Here is a 19,817-nt window from a genome sequence, read left to right as displayed (position 1 = left end):
TTATAGATATAGCTCCATTTGCTGTTGTTAGGATGGCTTTGGAGATTACTGTACAACCCATAGGTGTAAATCTTTCGTATGTGTTCATCAAGGTGGAGAAGTGGCATCTCCTTCATACATATTGATGAGCAACATTTACATACTCATCAAACCATTTGATTACTTCTGCTGGAAGACTGTACACCAAATTATGGTAGAAATATGTATTTAATAGAAAAATAGCTGATAGTTTTGAACAACTTTAAAATTAATTTGCAATGACACTTTGCTTTACAGGGGGTTAAGTCAAGCAACGTCAAAGCAAAGTCAAACCATGCCCGTAAAAGATCGTCCAGAGCTGAACAGAGGCACTAGAGCATCTTAGGTGTCAAGAGTTCAGTGTTTTCACTTTGTCATCCATATGTAGAAGCATATATCTATAAATATAATCAATTTAAATTTTTTGACTCAGTTTTAGCAGTTAGTCTCATCACCATGATGGGATTCATGAATTTGTAAAAAAAACTGAAAAGATCATTTGCAATATAACCCACCCATCTTACAACAGTTTCAAGTACCGGTAATACAAGTTTTATTTGAATTAATAAATAATGGATAATTGGCTTTTGTGAAACTTCATGTACTATCGAATCTATTCTTCGCTCTGTCATCATTCTACAACAGTATTGACTGCGCGTCATCTTTTTTTGGTGCTTGGTAAAACTTGTTTGTTGTGCACTTTTCAGATTTTAACCTTGTCATTTGTTTATAAACCTGGAGAGTTAAACTAAGGTGACTTGCTCTGCATGAGCATTATGCCCTGACAGTGTTAGCCTGATGACATGCCTTTTTTTGTGTGACCCTGTCTCTCTGTTTATTGACTGTACCTTCAGAAAGTGGTCGTGCATCGTCATCAGATCAGCGGGCTCATAACTCACTGCTACTGTCTGGATACTGGGCTACACGCAGGAAAATTAAAATGATTCTGCAATGAAGCAATTTTTGAGTGATGTCCTATTTCAGGTCACCTTGGATTTGTTCCTGTGAGTCAGTGCAACAGTAAATGGATGCACTGCTTGGAAAATGCTGTACCTTCAAGCTGAATTAGTATTTTTGTCAGTGATATCCGGTGTCATTCTTACTTCTGAAAGACATGAAGGTCTCAGCTTGAGTTGTTGAATTTTCTTTTGTTTCACAGATTTCATGTTTGGCGTAATCTACGTTTTTAGTTTTGGATTTCTGGTTGAACAAGTAATCTGAAGCTGTCCCCTTCACCCTCTGGAAACTGTTTTTCAGTTATTTTCTGAACATGGGTGAAATACAGCAATATTTAATTCATGCATGACTCCCAGGATGTCTTCAATAACCCCCCCCACCCATACAAAATCTAAAAATGTCTTTTCTTTGGCGCAAATGAGTGTCCATCCCTACCTGGGTTGATGAGCCTTCGGTGGTACATTGCTTCTGCCTCTAAATTTAAACTCCCTGTCACCAGGGGAATCTTGTGTGCCATATTTATTACCTTTACAGAATGACATCAGGCTTATGTCCTTTGGCGTTTGACATCAGTCAAAGTCAGACAAAAAGTGTTTTTTAGTAGAAGTGCCTTGGACATTGTGAGGTTAACAGGACAGACATGCCTTCAAAAGTGGAAAAGAAAGTCCTTTAAATGATTTGTTTCAGATGAATATATACTACATCAGTATAGTGTCTACAGTATAATATGGTTGGTTCTAGTAGAAAGAGCTCAAGTCATTTCATCTACCGATAATTAAAAAAGGATAAATATTAGATTGTAGTTGAATACATCCATCTATCCATTATCTATACCCGCTTTATCCTTTTCAGGGTCACAGGGGTCTGCTGGAGCCTATCCCAGCTCGTATTCAGGCGAGAAGCAAGGGGCCACTTTGTAGTTGAATACACTGAACTTAAAAAAAAAATAGATACTTAAAATATATGCAGATGGTGAATGCAATCAAATTATTAAATTCATTGTTACTTGGGTGTTTTTATTAATTTGCATTGATGACATTTTTATCCAAAGCAAACATTCTCATTCATATTTTTAGTGCGGAAAATATTTGTGGAATTCCTGTCTTTTTGTATTATAAGCCCACCCCATCCATGGTTTATTTTCTGAGATCACACACAGCTTTGTGAAGCAAGCACATTGTTGTTCTTCAGCATTTTTGGACCATATTGTTGTAGATACTGCAAATCTTGTCTCAGGACAAGTTGGTTTGATTTCAAACAAAATTTGGAGGTGCTCTATCTTGGTTCAGTCATGAGTCTCAGAGTGTCATGAAAGAAAAACCTACAAATGACATACTCTCGTTGTTCTTGGCTGTTTTGCTCTTCCACTTTCTTACGCAGGGATGAGCCAAAGATTCAGGCAGTGTCCCTTAGCGGTGGTGAGGTGGGGTAAGGTTAGGTGTGGTGCTGGCAGAATCTCTTTGCTGAGCCAGGACCCTGTTTACCTTTCTATTACCACCCGCTCCTTTGACCTGCTGACAGCTGCAGATGAAGAGATAGCAGCCTGGAGCTGTGAGCAGGACAGGTGAGAGAGGGAGGAGTCAGCAGCACTCAGTCAGCAGCAACAGCCTTGGGACACAGAGATGGCAAGCTGTTAGTCATCTGTCTCTTTAGTTAAATATCTTTTATTTAGAGTAAATAAAGTAGCAAAACACTGATGGAAAAAAGGTTTTTGAGTTCCTCTGATTACATTCTCAATCGGCAAAAAGATTAAAAGCAAGCACAAATAAGAAGATGGAAACGTTAAAGTCTTAAAGTCAGCCCCCTCCCTTTTTAGATGGCCACTTCTTTGCTCTAGAGTTACACAGGATTTCCCCTTTGGAGAGTTCTGTTGTGTGGTCCATTTATGGGGCAGGGGGGCAAGCTACGCCCTATTCCTCGCCCTGTATTGATGAATGGGCTCTTTGTGGGCCTGTGGTAACAAGCCGAATCCCTCCATCTACCTCCATATGGCAAGGCCTATAGATCTCCTGTAGCCCGAGGCCACAGCGAACATCTGCCTCTTCCAGGCTGCACTTGAGCGGGGGCTCTTCATACTCCGAGGCACCAACTGGACAACGCACATGTTTCTGTCTGTTGTTCAGCTTTCGTTTTCTTTATTGCCGTTTCATCAAAGCCAAGCCAAACGTACATATGATAGATGTAGCGCTTCATGTTTTTGTTGTGGAACTGGAAAAGCTTGGCGTCAGACTTGGCAGGTTGGGTTTGTTTGACCCCTATCAGAGACGCTAGGTGTAAACAGCCAAATTCCATGTCTCTGCACTTTTTTCTTGAGCTGTTGTGTTTTTTTTTTTTCTTTCTTTTTTTTGGCTCTGGATTTGAGTTCTGCTGATGAAGTGAAATATCTTGCAGAATAACTGTCATTATTGTTCTAATAGGCTTCATGCCAGAGGAACCTTTTACTTGGCTCTTGTGACTTTTTTGAGAGAAATAGCTAAACCATACCATCAGTGACATGTACTGAAAAGAGAGAAGAAAATGCTTTTTTCCACTTAACTTTGATTCATTTCAATAGGAATTGTGTCAGCGCTCAAAAGCAGGAAGTGTCATTTGGAAACCAGATGTAAATTTTTGGGAGGATAATCACAAGTTGGAAGGTGAATTTCTGTGGAAATAAAGCTCCACAGAGACTTAATTAAAAGAGTGGACTGGGCAAACGTTTATCCAAGCTCTCTGCTTCATCAGGGGAGATAAAGGGACATTCCTATTGTCTGCGGTGTCCACACTTCACCTAAGTGTGTCTGATGGGTAAACGCCTACCTGCATAAAGGTGTGATTGATAGCTAAGCTCAGGACTGTGCCCTCAGGTAGGCCTGCTATTGTCATGGAGTTTGTCATGATCATATGTGGGGCAAACCCTCTGATTTGAGTCTGAACTTTTCACAGAACATCCCCAGCACTGTTTGAAACTGTTTTCTGTTCACTGTTGAAGAATTATGATTCGTATGAGGATTTACAGGTCTCTTTAAAAACTAATCATGACTGTGCTGGCTCTTATATTGTCTTGGACAGTAATAACACCCATTAAACAGATTTATAGCAACTAATTTCATTAACCACACTATTTAAAATGTAGTATATACCTATTTTTTCTTCTTTAAATATTATAATTCAAACGTACTTGAACTTTCAAGCACAAATGTCAACTTGGTGTACAATGCTGAGTTTTATCAATCATAATGGAACACACAAAACACGTTGGTTTTCTATCTTGGGGCTCTTCCTAAATTTTTAAAGCTGTAGTCTGTTCTTATGATGATAGCCTGCACTCTGAATTATTTGATTAAAAAAAATAAAATAATATATCATATTATGCAATGTGGCAGAATGGCTGAGGTTTGTTGAAAAAAAAAAAACAGTAAAGCAAATGTTTTTCCAGTGCAGACAGACTCCATTAATGGGGTGTCAGGCTAATTTCCTCTTGTCTGAGAGTGGAAGACAGCCTAATCGACATACCAATCATAATCCCAGCCATCTTTGAGCACTTGGAGGAAATATTCTAATGCCCCATTTTCACCCATTGCGCCTAATAATGGAGAACACATAAAAAATAAATGCACACACATTTGCTTTACTTGGAAGTAAATTGTGTTTCAGCATCCAGACTGCCACATATACACAGTATATCGTTGGGATGCTTGAGGGGGCTCACTCCTGTTGGATTGTAAACTTCTCTTGTGTCGTCTTTTCTTGCTTCTCTCAGATGTGAGAACTGTGTGGAGATGCTGTTTGTGCGTGGCTCGGGCAACTGTGTGCAGTGTGACACACCGCTGAGGAAGAACAACTTCCGTGTGCAGCTCTTCGAGGATCCAACCGTAGATAAGGAAGTAGAGATTCGCAAGAAGGTGATGAAAATGTGAGTAAGGGGCAGTGTAAGAGGTGTGGTTCTCTGTGTTTATGTGTCATACCATGCCGCCTCCCATTTCTTAAGCTGCCTTTGTCTTTCTCATTACGCTGTTTGTTTTGTAGACAATGAGTCTCCCTGGGGGAGGAAGGGGTTCAAATGGGAAGGCTCTTTCTCTGCCAGATTTTTACTTGGCAGCCCCTTCCTGCCCTCTTTTTCTCCATCTTATCTACCTTTTTCTTTAAATAACCCTTTAATTAACCCTTTAATTAACAACTAATAAAGCAGCATGCAGACATGGCATTATAAAAGAGTTTATGTAATGGATGCTATTAATGTCATTACATACTTATCCAATTGTACTAATTATGTCATCACTTGTGTTGTTCCTCTGCAGTTACAACAAGAGGGATTTTGACTTCAGAAGCCTGAGAGAATATAATGATTACCTGGAGGAAGTGGAGGACATAGGTAGGGCGCAGCAGTGGGTAGGGCTGGTGTCGGGGGGTGGGGGGTCGGTTGGGATGGTGGGAGTGTGTGTGGGAGGGTGTTGATGGGGCGTTATAGGCATTACTGCCAGCCAGGGGCATGGATTAGGAAATGCCTATGCCAATGATAACATGTCTTGACTGGCTGTCCTCTGGGGACTTTACATTATTGAGACTATTCACCCTTGGTGTTACTTTGTATTATTGGGAACATGTGTTGCTGCTTCTGAAGAACAAGAATAGAAACTGTCCATCGATCTTCACCAGTGATCAACTTTATTAATTAGACAACTGCACACGTATGTGTCAAACACCAATCAAGAGAAAAGAAAATCCTTCTGAAGCAGCCTGGAAGTTGGAGACTTTATCAGAGATTGGAAATATGGTCTTTTTCCAGGGCATCCCTGAAAATCAAGTCAAATGTAGATCAAAAGAAAATTGTTCCATTTTGTTTTGAAAGGCATTGCTCTTACTAACTTGAATACAAATTAAATTTCCACTTTAAAGTCACAGTTATGAAGTGTAATTTCATATTAGTCTGTGTTTAAAAATGATACGAGTGTTGTTTTTCTTTTCCAACTAGTTTACAACCTGACAAACAATAATGATGTGGAGAATACCAAGCTGAGGATGGAGCAGTATCAAAGGGAAAACAGAGATGTCATTCAAAGGAATAAAGCAAAGCTTGTATGTACTTTTCAGGCATTTTTCCATACCGTGCATAAATTCTTCACTAATAATTATAATTTAGCTCTCAAATGAACACTCGCTTCCTAATGCTTATGTTCTTTTTTTCATCTTTCTTTCATCTCAAAGTTTTTGTAAAGCACCTTGAGTTGCCTTTGTGTAGGAAATTTGCTATAGGAATAAAATCGCCTTGCCTTCAGTGTGCATCAATGTGTCTAATTTTTAGCAACTTCCACTTACTTTCTTCACCTCAGACACGAGAGCAGGAAGAGCTAGAGGAGCTTCTGCTGCTGGAACAGCAGAGCAATGACCAGCGGAGACTGGAAGTACTGCAGGAGGAGAAGAAACAGCTCCAAGCTAAGAAGAAGAACAAACAGGCTTTGCTGGATGAACTGGTGAGATGTGAACAAGCTACATATCCATATGATGCAGAAGACTTGCAAAGAGTTTATCACTTCATAACAGATATTCTACATCTTCTGGATGCACTTCAGCACACACACTTGCACCCTCAGCCCGAGGGGGGCATGGTTGTGAGATCATTAAGAGCTTATGACTAGTCATTGTGGTGTGGCCTGCATTGTTCTCATTCTCTGATTCCAAAGCCTATCGGCTCCATTGTGTTGATCTGTGGGCTTTGGAAGTTATTGTTTCTGCAGAACGCCCTGCTGAAAGACCATCACTGATAGCAAGCTAAGCTGTGTGTTTGTTTGTTTAAGGCACGGGGCCTGTTGACTGTAGGCAGATGAGATCAGCTGTCATCCCCCACTAGGGTTGGGAATCTCTCCTGAGCTCTGTCATCTGTACGTCCCTGTTGTCAGGAAGCTTATTCTCCCATGTGCACACACACAACATCCATCTGAACATACATTACACTCCACGATGATGTCTCTGAGAGTGGTTCTTAACCAATCAATAAAGTCAATCAATTCATTTCTCTGTGACGACACTGCTAATTGCATAAAACAAGAAGTAAATGGATATATAATGGAAAAAGAGAAATCTGTAGTTTTTCCCACCATTGCTGTCCACCCCATCAAAAATGTCCAACCTCCTGAGTATTTCCAAGCTTGTGCTCTCAGAACTCTGTGCTTGGCAACACTCCACTGAAGAAATTGCAACATCTGACCTTGAATTTAATGGAGGTGGAGGTGGTGCAGTGCATTTGAGGCAACGTCTCCCGCAGTGCCATAATTTTCTGAATAAAAGTTGCTTCACCACTGTGACAACTAGTCTGAAAGCACCCCTTTGCTGATCGTTATCTAGTAACAGTGGTGAATGAATGGTAGAGGCCAGCTGCTTGCATTCTTCTTTGAGTAAAAAGTTTTCAATAAAGCACTTCTCATAAAGTCCCAAATTCCATGTGTTTATCCAGGAACAGTCTCAGCTTCCTGCCACAATCTTGCTTGCCCAACACAAGGTTCGCGCTGCCCAGCTGGAGACTGAGTTAGAGCAGAAGAAACAGACTGTGAAGCCTACCAGCATGTTTTCAACTGGAATCCATATGGTGAGTATAACACTGAAGGATTAGTAGATTTCTCTTTTCACAAGTTGACACAGTTTCCTGAGATCTTAATAAAACATCATTGACACGCTTTGGTCAAAATACCACAGGATTTCAAGCCAGTACAACTCCTTACTTGTGTGTTCTTGGACATCTATGGTTTTGCATGACCATGCAAATATGCATTTTGGACACAAATGACACTTAATGACCCTTATAGCACCTTATTACCATGTAAGAGAGCATAGTGGTTCGCCTGGGAACCCACACTATCACACACAGCAAACCAAGTTCATGGACACTGATGGAAAAAAACTTGACTTGAACTTTATTCTCAGATACTTATGCTTCCCATGTCTGCAATTTGGACACGGACAGTTGGTACTGCAAACATTAGCATGCACGTTTTCACCAATGGTCAAACACCACACTACATACGAAGGATTAAGAAATGCAGTAACCAAAATATTAGCAATATACCACTCAAAAGTCATGTCCTACATTATACGTAGGTCACATATATGCGCTATAACGCTATATTGGTGGTCTTTATTCAGTCAGCATTGAATAAAACATGGTGCTTGAAATAAACTGACAATAAAAGGGAAGCTTCTACTTGGTTGTTACCATGGGAGTTGCCGTACTTTGCACCTGTTTTGCCTTTTATATTTTTCACCAGAGCATTGCTGTCAGACAGCCTGCCAAGTCAGGTCTCAATGTCCTTGTGGATTGATTGATGTCATCCTTTTCTAGGAGTTTGCAGCCATCCTTTATGCCTTTCCTCTTTGCCAGTTCACACAGCACCCACTTCACTCCCGATACGGCTCTGTCACAACCTTCCAAGGCAGTACAGTGATGAAATGAAATGTTGCATGGTTCCACCTCCTATGTCATTTTCATAGAGGAGAAAATATAGACGCTACAGAGGCGGAATTAACAGATGTTGTGAATAGGACTATAGACTCCCTGAGACATTCTTCTGTGTTTTACATTGCTTGTAAAGCATTGGACAAGGTGCTGACTGATGATTAGCAACTGATGTCCTTCTTAAAGCAGCACTATGTAACTTTTCCACCTTAATATAATATTTCCAGAGTCATTGTGATGGTACATCAACTTACAACAGGTTTAATGACACCTCTGTCATGGTCTGAGGGGTCTGTATCGCCTTCACTGGCACTATGTAACTTTAAGGTGCATGGTAGGAAAGGAACCCTTCCACACAAAAAAACTACACATTTTTACGGCTTTGACTGCTTTACGGCATACGTCACTTCCCCCTCCTTCCCGATTCGTAGTCAAGACGAAAGCTGTGCGGGATGTGGAGCGCAGAGCTCAGCAGAAGCTGGTATCATGGCCGAAGCAGCGAAAAAAACGAAGAAAATAAACGTTTTATCGGAGGAGGCGAAAAAAGAAAGCGGGAGAGTAACAAGCTAAATGCCCGGACAAAAAAATAAATAAAAAATGCCCGGACAAGAATAAACATTGGCCGGTGTTCACTTGCTGGTGTGAGCTGAAAGACGAGGGGGGATGTCCGACAAGAGAGACAGAATTGTTATGATACAAATGTAAGTGTAGAGTTCTATGTTCAATAAGAATCAAAATTAGAATGTTTTCACATACAGGGGATTCGTCTTGGGTTCTAATATTTTTCCTGAGAACTGTAAAATTGGGCAGGGCTTATCTGCAAAATATAAGGAATGGGCATTCAGTTATTCACAGTAGTGAGTATTTTTTTTATTTTGTCAGTAAGTACGTTGGACTACTAAGATGAGACACATGTTCTGAAAATGACAGTTTGTCATCCAACCAGATACCCAGGTATTTATATGATGGTACTCTTTCAATAGTTTCTCCTCCTGTAGTTTGTATTCCAGGATGGATGATGTTGGTTGAACGGGTTCTGGTAAAAGTCATAAATTTGGTCTTTTTGGCGTTGAGGACCAACTTTAGTTCAGTCAGTGATGTCTGGAGCTGTTCAAAAGCAGACTGGAGATCATTGATGGCTTGGGAAAGAGAGGGGGCGATCGAATGAATAACTGTGTCATCTGCGTAAAGATGGATTTTTGCACTGTTCAGATTCCTCCCAATGTCATTAATAAAAACTGTAAATAGGACAGGAGCCAAAACAGAACCTTGAGGGACCCCATTGGAAATTGTGATAAAGTCTGACTGGTGCCCATCTGTAGCTACACATTGGGTCCTGTCTGTAAGATAATTCCTGAACCAGTGAACAGCTGGGTCAGAAAAGCCAATATCTTTGAGTTTTTTAAGCAGTAATCCATGGTTAACAAAATCAAAAGCCTTGGTTAAATCAATAAACAGTACAGCACAGTGTTTCTTCTGGTCTAAAGCATTACAGATGTCATTAAGCACAGACATCGTTGCAGTTATGGTGCTATGTCCTGCCCTAAAACCAGACTGCGTTTCACACAGAATATTATTGTTTACCAAGTACTGCTTTATCTGAAAATTTACTTGAGATTCTAATATTTTAGCTAGAATTGGCAATTTTGAGATAGGGCGATAGTTGTTGAGATCAGTTGGGTCCCCACCTTTAAAAAGTGGCACAACAAAAGCTGATTTCCATATTGTGGGAATGATATTCATTTGGAGGCTCAGATTAAAAATATGAGAAATGGGTTCAGCAATAAAATCAGCTGCAGTTTTCAGGAGATAAGGGTCCAAATTATTCTTACATTTACCTTGACTGTGATGTCTTTGCAGATATTATGAACTCAAGATACTGTATATTATGTTTTGTCTCGTCAATGTAATTGAATCTGAATATATATATATATATATATATATATATATATATATATATATATATATATATATATATACATATATATACTGTATGTTAGCATTTTAGACCTGCAACACACACTCGTAAAGTTGAGAAAAGGGCCTTTTGGAGCTGGTGATAATTTTTTTTTAAATCGTGTTATTGATGATGCCATCAGGTGTTTATAAGGAAGGTGTGGTACAAAAGCAGTTGCCAGGAAAAGCTGTGGCTTTGACGAGAAAAGGCGTGCAGAGAATCTCCAGTTTTACCACATTTTAATGGAAAAAAGAATCGTAAAATGATATTTCACACGGACATACTCGAAGACATTTGCATATTCTTCTTCCACTTTGCATGGGATTTTCTTATTATGCAAAGTAAACATATTATATTATGTATTGTTATTCAAGGTGTTGTAGGAATTTCAGCAAATAAAGGCCAAGTCTAAGTTTAACGTCTTTGATCTCAGTGCATCAAAAAGAAAAGTTATTTATCAATAGCTGATATAAAAGAGTTTACTGTGAAAATGCTTGGTCAAGCTCTTCAGTATAGAGCATATTCATAAATGTCACTTAAAAATGTACTAATAATTAAAAAAAGTCCTATCTTAGTCCAAAAGTGTAGTCAACATTTCTGCATGTGGCAACATTTAGAAAAGACTAATAAATTGTGTCAGTGATATCAGTTTCTAGAAAAAAAAATGGTGGCATGCCCCACCAAAAAATTACCAAAACCCACTAAGGAGCACCCCACTCTTCCTCTCTTCTTTGTCCTCTCTTAAATATGGCGTCTCCCCCTCCTGCCTTCAAGCAAGCTTGGGTCACCCAACTGCTGAAAAAACCCACATTCAACCCTGCTTAGGTTGAAAACTAGCAGCTAGTCTTGCTGCTTCATGTCTAAAATTCTAGACCGAGCCATCTTCAGTCAGGTCTCACAGTTTCTTCAGTCAGGCTTTAGGCAGGGTCACTCAACTGAAACTGCTCTTCTGTCAGTTACTGAGTCACTACAGGCTGCCAGATCTGCTGGTCTATCCTCAGTCCTCATACTGCTTGACCCGCTTGACCTGTCTATCCTTTGACACGGTCAACCACCACATCCTCCTCTCTACACTCTCAAAGCTTGGCATTTCAGGATCTGTCCTCTTATGGTTCATAAGTCTTAAGTCACAGGAAGATCCTTCAGAGTATCATGGCAAGGACGAGTGTTCAGATTGCATGAGCTGGCAACTAGGGCTGGGGATCGATTCAAATGTAAAGAATCGATTCGATTCCGATTCTTAAGATTCAGAATCGATTATCAAGATTCGATTCCGATATTGATTTGGGTTAGTGTTATTAAAACTGTTTTTTGAGCTGTTGCATGAATTATATGACTGTAGTTATGCAAAATATTACTACTAGTATTATATTGAGATTCAACAGCAAGTATTGGCAGCTAATGATGCTGTAAGGACCAATCAGCTCCCAGAATGCTGATAGAACTGCTTTCAGAAACATCGTGTGCGTCAGAATTACCAAACAGATCCAGGGCAGCAAACAGAGACGGATGAAATCGGTTTTATTTTTTCCCACAATCCGTTTTTATTTGTTCCATTTTCGGTCTATTTTGGTTTTTAATTTTTGAGCATTTGGTTTTTATCATTTTCTGCAAATGTAACCCCAATACAGTATATAAAGTAATGAAATATAGACAATGTATGCAATTATAACCTAACACTTTAATGTTTTCATACCTTTAAACATATTTAAAGGCAAAAACATGGCACCAGTTATTCTCGTGTCCAACAAAACATTCCTTTTTTGGGGATAAACAAAAAAATAACCAAAAGTTGTAATGTAATGATGAAAAAAAAAAATACATAAACAAATTAAAAAAAAAAAAAAAAAAAAAAACTAAAATTAAAAAAAAAAAAAAATCGATCTTTAGACATATGAATCGATTTTTAGGAATTAATAAGAGAATCGATTTAGAATTGGGAAATCGATTTTTTTCAACACAGGCCTACTGGCAACAGGGGTGCCACAGGGATCGGTGCTTGGCCCTCTTCTCTTTTCACTATACACCACTTCACTAGGTGAAATCATCAGCTCTCATGGCTTCTCCTACCACTGCTATGCCGATGACACACAGCTTTTCCTTTCCTTCCCACCTGACCACGCCGCCGTTTCAATACGAATATCAGCCTGTCTTTCTGATATCTCTGCATGGATGAAAGACAGCCATATCTGTCCAAGACGGAGCTTATTTTATGTCAAGCCAGCCATTCCTTACCTCCACAGATAAGTGTGCAGTTGGATTCCATCACACTTGTGCCCACGTCTTCTGCCAAGAATCTTGGTGTCATGTTAGACAGCTAGCTGACGTTTAAGAACCATGTTGCCTCTGCCTCCCGGTCTTGCCGATTTGCTCTTTACAACATCAGGAAAATCAGACTCTACCTGACAGAACATACGACACAGCTCTTGGTTCAGGCTCTGGTCATGTCATGCATTGACTACTGTAATTCCTTGTCGGTCGGCCTTCCTGCATGCTCAGTTAAACCTCTACAGATGATCCAGAATCCAGCAGCACATTTGGTCTTCCAACAGCCCAAGAGAGCTCATGTCACTCCGCTGCTAATCTCTCTGCACTAGCTTCCAGTTGCAGCGCGCATCAATTTCAAAGCTCTGCTTCTGGCTACCAAACAATTACCCATAGGGCTCCTGCCTACCTTCACTCCTTCATCCAGAGCTACACTCCCTCTCCAAAGCTCCGCCAGTGAAAGATGCCTGGTGCTTCCACCACAACGTGGCATGAAATCAGTAGCCAGACTCTTCTCCTCCATTGTTCCCCGTTGGTGGAACGACCTACCAAACTCTGTCCGATCTGCAGGGTCAGTATCTACTTTTAAGAGCAAACTAAAGACTCAGCTCTTTAAGGAGCACTTCTGCATCCAATAAACTTCTTTGCTCATCAGAATGAGTTAGGAGTTTTATACAGCTTTTGCATGACTCATTACTGGGAGAAAGCTGCATGCACTTATGACAAGATGATCTTATGATGATGTCTTTTAAGATGTAGTTTTCCAGTATAAAGGGACTGTTGTTTTGGGTGGGAAGGGAAAACAGAAAATAACCCTTACATTAGCATGGCAGCGCCTGTTTCCAACTGGACTCTTAGCAGTCTGACCAGTACTTATCCAGCTGGACCTTCCTTTGTGATTTCTAGCTTGTCTTGTTCTTTCAGATGTAAGTCGCTTTGGATAGAAGCGTCCGCTAAATGACAGTAGTAGTAGTAGGTGTCTGTGACAAAGATCACTTGTATCAGTGCTCTTGGCACTGGTCAATTATACCTTTTGTAATGGCAACATTAAAAGAAACATAAATTGGGATTTTAGAGCAAAATATTTCTACAGACTGTCATGCATTTTTTTTAACAAGTAGTTGGAAAAATGCTGTTAAGTTGGAACAAAGTTAAGTTAAGCTGAACCAAAGTGACTCTTGAAATGTTTAATCACTTAGTTTATTCAAGGACACAATGTTTTTTAAATGTCGTAAGAACAAATGACAACTTTATGAAACAGTAAATGCTTTACAAGCCCACCGTTTTTGGAAAGGTCTGAAAATGCAAGAATGACTCTAAATGAACAATTTGATGAGTAAAAAAAACTTGAAAGATCTTAGGTTCCTACTGTCGGCAGTTTAATAAAATTAAAAGAAAATGTAACAACACTATGTAAATGCCCATCCAATAATGCTGCATGCATGTTATAGTCGCTGCTGCAGACTATTTTCTAATATATATTTTTTCCATTAAAACTAGACTGGTTTGAGATATGTTCATTTGAGAATGATCAGTGAAGATTTTATGCGATCCTAGAAACATCATAGACGTTTTGACATTTATTCTGACAAAACCCTCAACGTGAACTGCAGCTCAAGGTAACACAGTTGTATTTGTTTGTCCCCCGGTGATGAGGTGGATTTGAAAAGCTAATGTTCTGCTTTTAATTTTAGTTCTAATTTAATCTTGTCATGAAGTGCTTGTTGACAGTAAAGTGTGAAACGGCTCAGGCTTTCAAACAGATGATCTTTGTCCGTGTCTGGTGCTTCTTCAGTTTGGAAATAGGACTTGACCCCTACAGTCATGTCATCACATTCCTCTGTGTGACTAGTGGGACCCACAGAGACGCAGCATGGGGGCTCAGGGCTTTGGCTGCTCCGAGTTTGCAGCCCTATGCACACCGTGTCTGGAGAGACCTTCAACTTGGCTGTCGTTCAGGTTTTCAGTCGTTTATTTTCATTTTACTGTGATGAGATAGGCTGTGTCATCAGCCCCACCTCTTCCACAGTAACCCTCATGAGGTATGCTTGTCTTCCTGCAGTTCAGTGGTGCATGGGAGAAAGATCTTCATTTTCACCTAAAGCCTAGGTTTTTACATTACCACTGCTTCATACACAACAATTCAGATAGCAGTGAATCTTCCAGATGAAGAATAAAGTGCTTGGACTCTCACCCACTTGATGTATAATGTGAAGTTAAAGTTGCTGATGGAGAGAGAAACGTCATAATTATGTTGCTCTTGGCCTCATCTGTGGCTGTTTTTCCTCGCTTCTTTCTTCCAGTTTCTCTTCATCTGCCCATTTGAGCTACTTTTGGTGGAGCAGCGCTCTCACCAAGCATCTGCTCTGTTGGACTGAGAGACTTGAGTCAGGGGAACGTGTGGGTTTGGATTTCCCTTCACATCAGAGTCCATTAGAATGACTTCTGTTTGACTTGGTGTGGTTTCAACACAGAGCGGTAGATTCTTGCAGATTGCTGGAATTCATTTATCTGCAAGGTTGTGGTCTTTTTTTTCCTGCAAGCAAGGCTTCAGTTTGTAGATATTCCTTTTGTATCAAAACCAATTGGTGCTTATATCTTTAGCAACAATTTTATGCAAATATGTAATTTTTTTATATCCTTTTTGACTTCTGAAAAAAAAAAAAAAATAACTTTTTTTTTTTTTTTTTTTGCATCTCTTGTGCACTACTTGAATCCCAGTTAGTTTTTTTTACCTTTGCCTTTTAATCTGAATGTTGTGCAAGTTGAAAATAGGTGTACTGAAAGTGACTGCTTTGATAAAGAGGAGGAATTTGTGGCAAACCTCACTCCCCTAACCCACATCCTCTCTGGCTTTTGCCTCACCTCATCTTACTACGATTGATTTGAAGCCAGCTGCTCCACCCCCAGCCAAGGTGAGCACTCTGGAATGATATTTCTACCTGTGTTGGGGACATTTAGTCCATTGAACATGAAGATGCCAATTAATCCCCAACTTCTTAATTTTAAAGAGGGATCTTATGTTGCTTCCATACATTTGTTGTGTGCTTGGAAAATGAAATGGGACTTGTCAGCCATTAGGATGATTTTCTCAAAATCGATGAAGGGATCTCCCTTTTTAACTGTTATATCCTTAGCTGCAAATTGACTGTTTATATGGGGCTTTTCTGGTTTTCTTGATTGCTCAAAGCACTTTTAGGCTACAAGTTGGGTGTAGGTTCTTGTTCAAAGGGCAAAGGGAATCAAACCACCAGCTTTCAGACTGGTAGACAAATGCTCTACCTTCTGAGCCACAGCCACCCATTTTATGTGAACACACAGCTGTGTGTTCACATAAATGTTGAATGGACTGTTGAGGAAGTTAGACAATCCTGCAGGAAAGTTGTCTTAGTCCAGGTGTGATGTCGGTGGGATGGGTCTGGTCTTGCCTCGGGAATGGTCTGGAATCACTCACTAATCCCTCACTTTGTAGCTACTCTATTGAACCCAGACACACATGTGTAGATGCACGAGCACACACACACAAATACACACACACACAAATACACTCTCCACCCCCCACACAGTCTGAGTACACATCCTTTGAAGAATAAATTGTCTTTTTGAAATAGATGTCCGCTGATATCAAAAGAGACACACTGTGTGGGAGGGAGGCAACGATTCAATGTTTAAACAGGTTGCTTGTCGTTGTCTGACACAAGACCAGCCTCTGAGCTGTTCATGATGACAACATTTTCCATACTTTGGACTTGTTTTGATCAAGGAATACATTTTAAATGAGGATAATTGACATTTCATTTAAGCCTGCTTAAAGCTTCCAAGTAAGAGTGTCAGGGTCAACGTTGGCTTTGTTTGTGTTATAGTAGTACATTATGTTTTCTTTTCTAGAGTGTGTTTCTGCAGTTGGGGATCGTTCACAGGTGCTACAGTGTCCCATTCCTGAAAGCGGTTGACCGATGGGGAATCTTTCTGCCTTTTGGCAGCTTTCAGCGTCATCTTAAATGAAAGGTCCCGGGTTCTCGTGCCGCCGTGGCCCTGTCTGCTCCTCACAGGCAACAGAGCAGCTGACATACCTGACACTGCTGGTGTAATGAATGCAGGAATGCAATTCACTCACACACACAATCAGCTAAATGTGGGTGGAAAATGTACCCTTAAACACTGATGTGTAACTGGCTGAAATATCCTTGGGTTCTGTCTGGCATGAGTCCATCGCTACACTAAGGCAGTGGAATTTGACTGCTATAATAAACATAAAAACTAGCCCACCCCTCACATGCTGTGAGCTTGTTTTGCCAGGCGTTATTCACTTGGTCAAGACCTCTAAAGTGACCTGTGGTCGATGGATGCACTTGCATGGCAAGCTCTGCTTTACTCTGCTATACTCTGACAGACTGGCCTAACCTGTTTTTCCTGAGAATGTGTTGCTGTATGTTCACAGCAATCCCCACTGACTCTTTCTCAATGTTTTTGTTCCTGAGAAGTAAAATAACAGACACAGTTTGTAACTGTATTTTTACTCTTAAAAAAGACACTCAATACAACAAAAAACACAAAGCTGGTGGATTTGATGACATGTCACTTTGCCCTTTAGCCCTGTCCTTTTCAGTTCTTTTGCGGGTTGATGGCTGCAGGAGGTTCGGAGAGAGGGGGTTACCTCTAAGGGATTAGGAGAACTGTGAGCCCTGATTGGCACCAACACATGTGGGCATTCACAATTCTGCCCCTGGCTCGGCTTGACCATGTCTAGGTTGGCCTCGGCAAACCTTGCCCGCTGGCAGGCCGGCCCAGCGGAAAAAGGAGTTGTCAGCTTTAGGGGCTTTGCATTGGGGCAGCTGCTACTAGGCAGGCAGTTATATTTAAACCTGTAAGGCATAGGGAGGCAGTCGTTTTTACACTTGCTACTTGCTGCTCAGTGTGCCAGCAAACGGCTCAAAGCTCTTTATCCATACAGAAGCACTGGCGATGCCAGGGATGAACAAGGAAGTGAGATCTGAGAACTGGAAGGCACTACCCACCCTGTGAACCGAGCTGATCATAATTAACTCCTATACAATGCCACACTGTTCCGCCTTCTCATTATCACTTAGTCGGTTAGTGAAGGGGATGTCCCTGGATTTTGGTGATGGAGAGGTTTCTGTTTATAAAACTGATGTTTCCTGCTAAGCTGAGAAATGTTTATGCTGTGTGTTATGAGTGGTAACCCAAATTTGCCATTTAAATGCTGGATAGGACTTTTCCCCTTTTAGATCAACAGGATTTCATCCTGTCCATTTCTAAGCAGTTCAATGTTTATATCAAAAACTCAAATTTTGGAGTTGTAGTTTTTCATTTTAACTGGATCTAACACTACGACATAAAACCATGAATACGCACATGATGATGCGAGCTTTTGTTGGTCACTGGCAGATAGGGATGGGCGGTATGGACTAAAAAATGTATCACGATAATTTCTGGCATTTATCCCGATAACGATAAAAATGACGATAAAAAAAATACCAATTCAACTCCACTTTTTTAACTATAAATCTATCACCACCTTCAGTCTTTGGAGCCAAAACACTGCTCTAAAAGATACTAAATGATACTAAACGTCATCAATGGGAATTTTTCTTTCTTTCTGTCTTTCTTTCTTTCTTTCTTTCTTTCTTTCTGGCTCATTTCTTTCTTTCTTTCTGGCTCACTTCCTTCCTTCCTTCCTTCACGTACGATGTGCGTCGATTTAACGCAGAACAATAAATCCGGTTTTACACAAAAACGTCATCAACAGGAATTTATCGTTTTTACCGCGAGATGACAAATTCTTACCGTGGGGAATTTTTTGGACGGTATATCGTGAACGGTAAAATATCACCCATTCCTACTGGCAGACAATAAAATAAGACAGCTTAAATACATTTGTGAGATTGATGGATTTAGGCTTGTCAAGTATGCCACGTTTACAGGCTTGCCATCTAAATGTGTACAAAATCCATGAGCACGTAGCCACAGATCTGGTCACCTCTAAATGTTTTTATGTAAAGTTTGGTACAGCCATTGCTATGCCTTAGGAACAGACCTCTTGTAGCCTGAAAGTAATGCGACTTTTATAAGACCTGTCCCATAAAAGTTGCATGAATGTCTGCCACGTCACTCAGATGTGCTTTCCATTGAACTAGGAGGACTGAACGCAGGATTATAAAAGAGTAGCATTACAAGCTGATCTGCTCCCTTTCTTCACCTACAACTTCTTCACCTGAAACTTTAAATCTGCCACTTTATTTGAACTGATGCTGGCAATACCAGAAAATCTTGACGGCCTATTTGAGGTAGAGGCACAAATGCAGGAAAAATCCCATTGGCGCGATAGTGATTTCCTCAAATCATACTCCCCTGCAGTTTTATTGAGACTGATGGCCCCCAGAGTATTTCTTTAGTGCCACAAGGGCATTGTAACAGTTTAAATACCAGTTACATACCCAAACTGACAATATACACACTGTTGTGTAGGTAGAAGGATGGGCCTTCATGATGATAGAAGCAGATGTTTTCATTGGCTCTTTCAGCTGTGTTGTTCCAGTGGCCCCTAGTCCCTTAGCCATTTCTGCACTGCAGGGCCTGGCCGGGGTTCCCCCCTCTCTACCCTTCTGTTGCTTACTTTCTCCGTAGCATTCTGAAAACAACATTCATATGCCGTAATTCACACAGGCTTTTAATAGGAGGTGATGAGTCTGTGATTGAAAGCTTCAGAAGTATTATTAGATGTAGCAGAGGACAGTTCTGAGAGGGCACACGTTCTGAGTTTATGGAGTCAGCTTGACTTTTCTCAAAAGACCTCAGATGTTCCACACACATTTTGACACATTTTTGTAAATGTACTCAGAGCTGCACATGCATACGTATGTGTGTGCATTTTCTCATGCCAGTTTTCAAGGTGCCCTTGCAGAGGAATGCAAAAGCAAATATTTCAACGCTGGGTTGGGGTCTCTTCAACTTGTCACTTAAAATCTGATTTACTGAACTTCAGCTGTCTGCAACTCCCAATTTGCCAATGCCTCTTTATACAGTTCAGCCATTGTATGCATTTTTTCTTTTACTTCTCCCTCCACCCTTATGCTCCAGTGCATCTTGGTGCAGTGGGGGAGTCGAACAGTGCTGGAAGTCTGGAAGAAGATAGATGGAGAGATGGGAGAAGTGTGAAAGAAAGGAAAA

At 40.5% G+C, this 19,817-nt stretch overlaps 1 protein-coding gene across 1 annotated transcript in view; it reads left to right on the top strand.

Annotated features, from left to right (window-relative positions):
- The window catches only part of mnat1 (MNAT1 component of CDK activating kinase), a 39,377-nt gene that overhangs the window by 2,513 nt on the left and 17,047 nt on the right, over window positions 1–19,817 (top strand). Inside the window, exons 2-6 of the mRNA XM_061743065.1 lie at window positions 4,718–4,870; window positions 5,256–5,329; window positions 5,930–6,033; window positions 6,288–6,428; window positions 7,409–7,540. Of these exons, the coding sequence (XP_061599049.1) occupies window positions 4,718–4,870; window positions 5,256–5,329; window positions 5,930–6,033; window positions 6,288–6,428; window positions 7,409–7,540 (604 nt within the window). The remainder of the gene's footprint in view (window positions 1–4,717; window positions 4,871–5,255; window positions 5,330–5,929; window positions 6,034–6,287; window positions 6,429–7,408; window positions 7,541–19,817) is intronic.

Source organism: Cololabis saira, chromosome 16 (assembly GCF_033807715.1).
Source record: "Cololabis saira isolate AMF1-May2022 chromosome 16, fColSai1.1, whole genome shotgun sequence".
Lineage (NCBI taxonomy): Eukaryota > Metazoa > Chordata > Actinopteri > Beloniformes > Belonidae > Cololabis > Cololabis saira.
The sequence above is the reverse complement of the archived record's forward strand: the minus strand, read 5'-3'. Positions and strand labels throughout refer to the sequence as shown.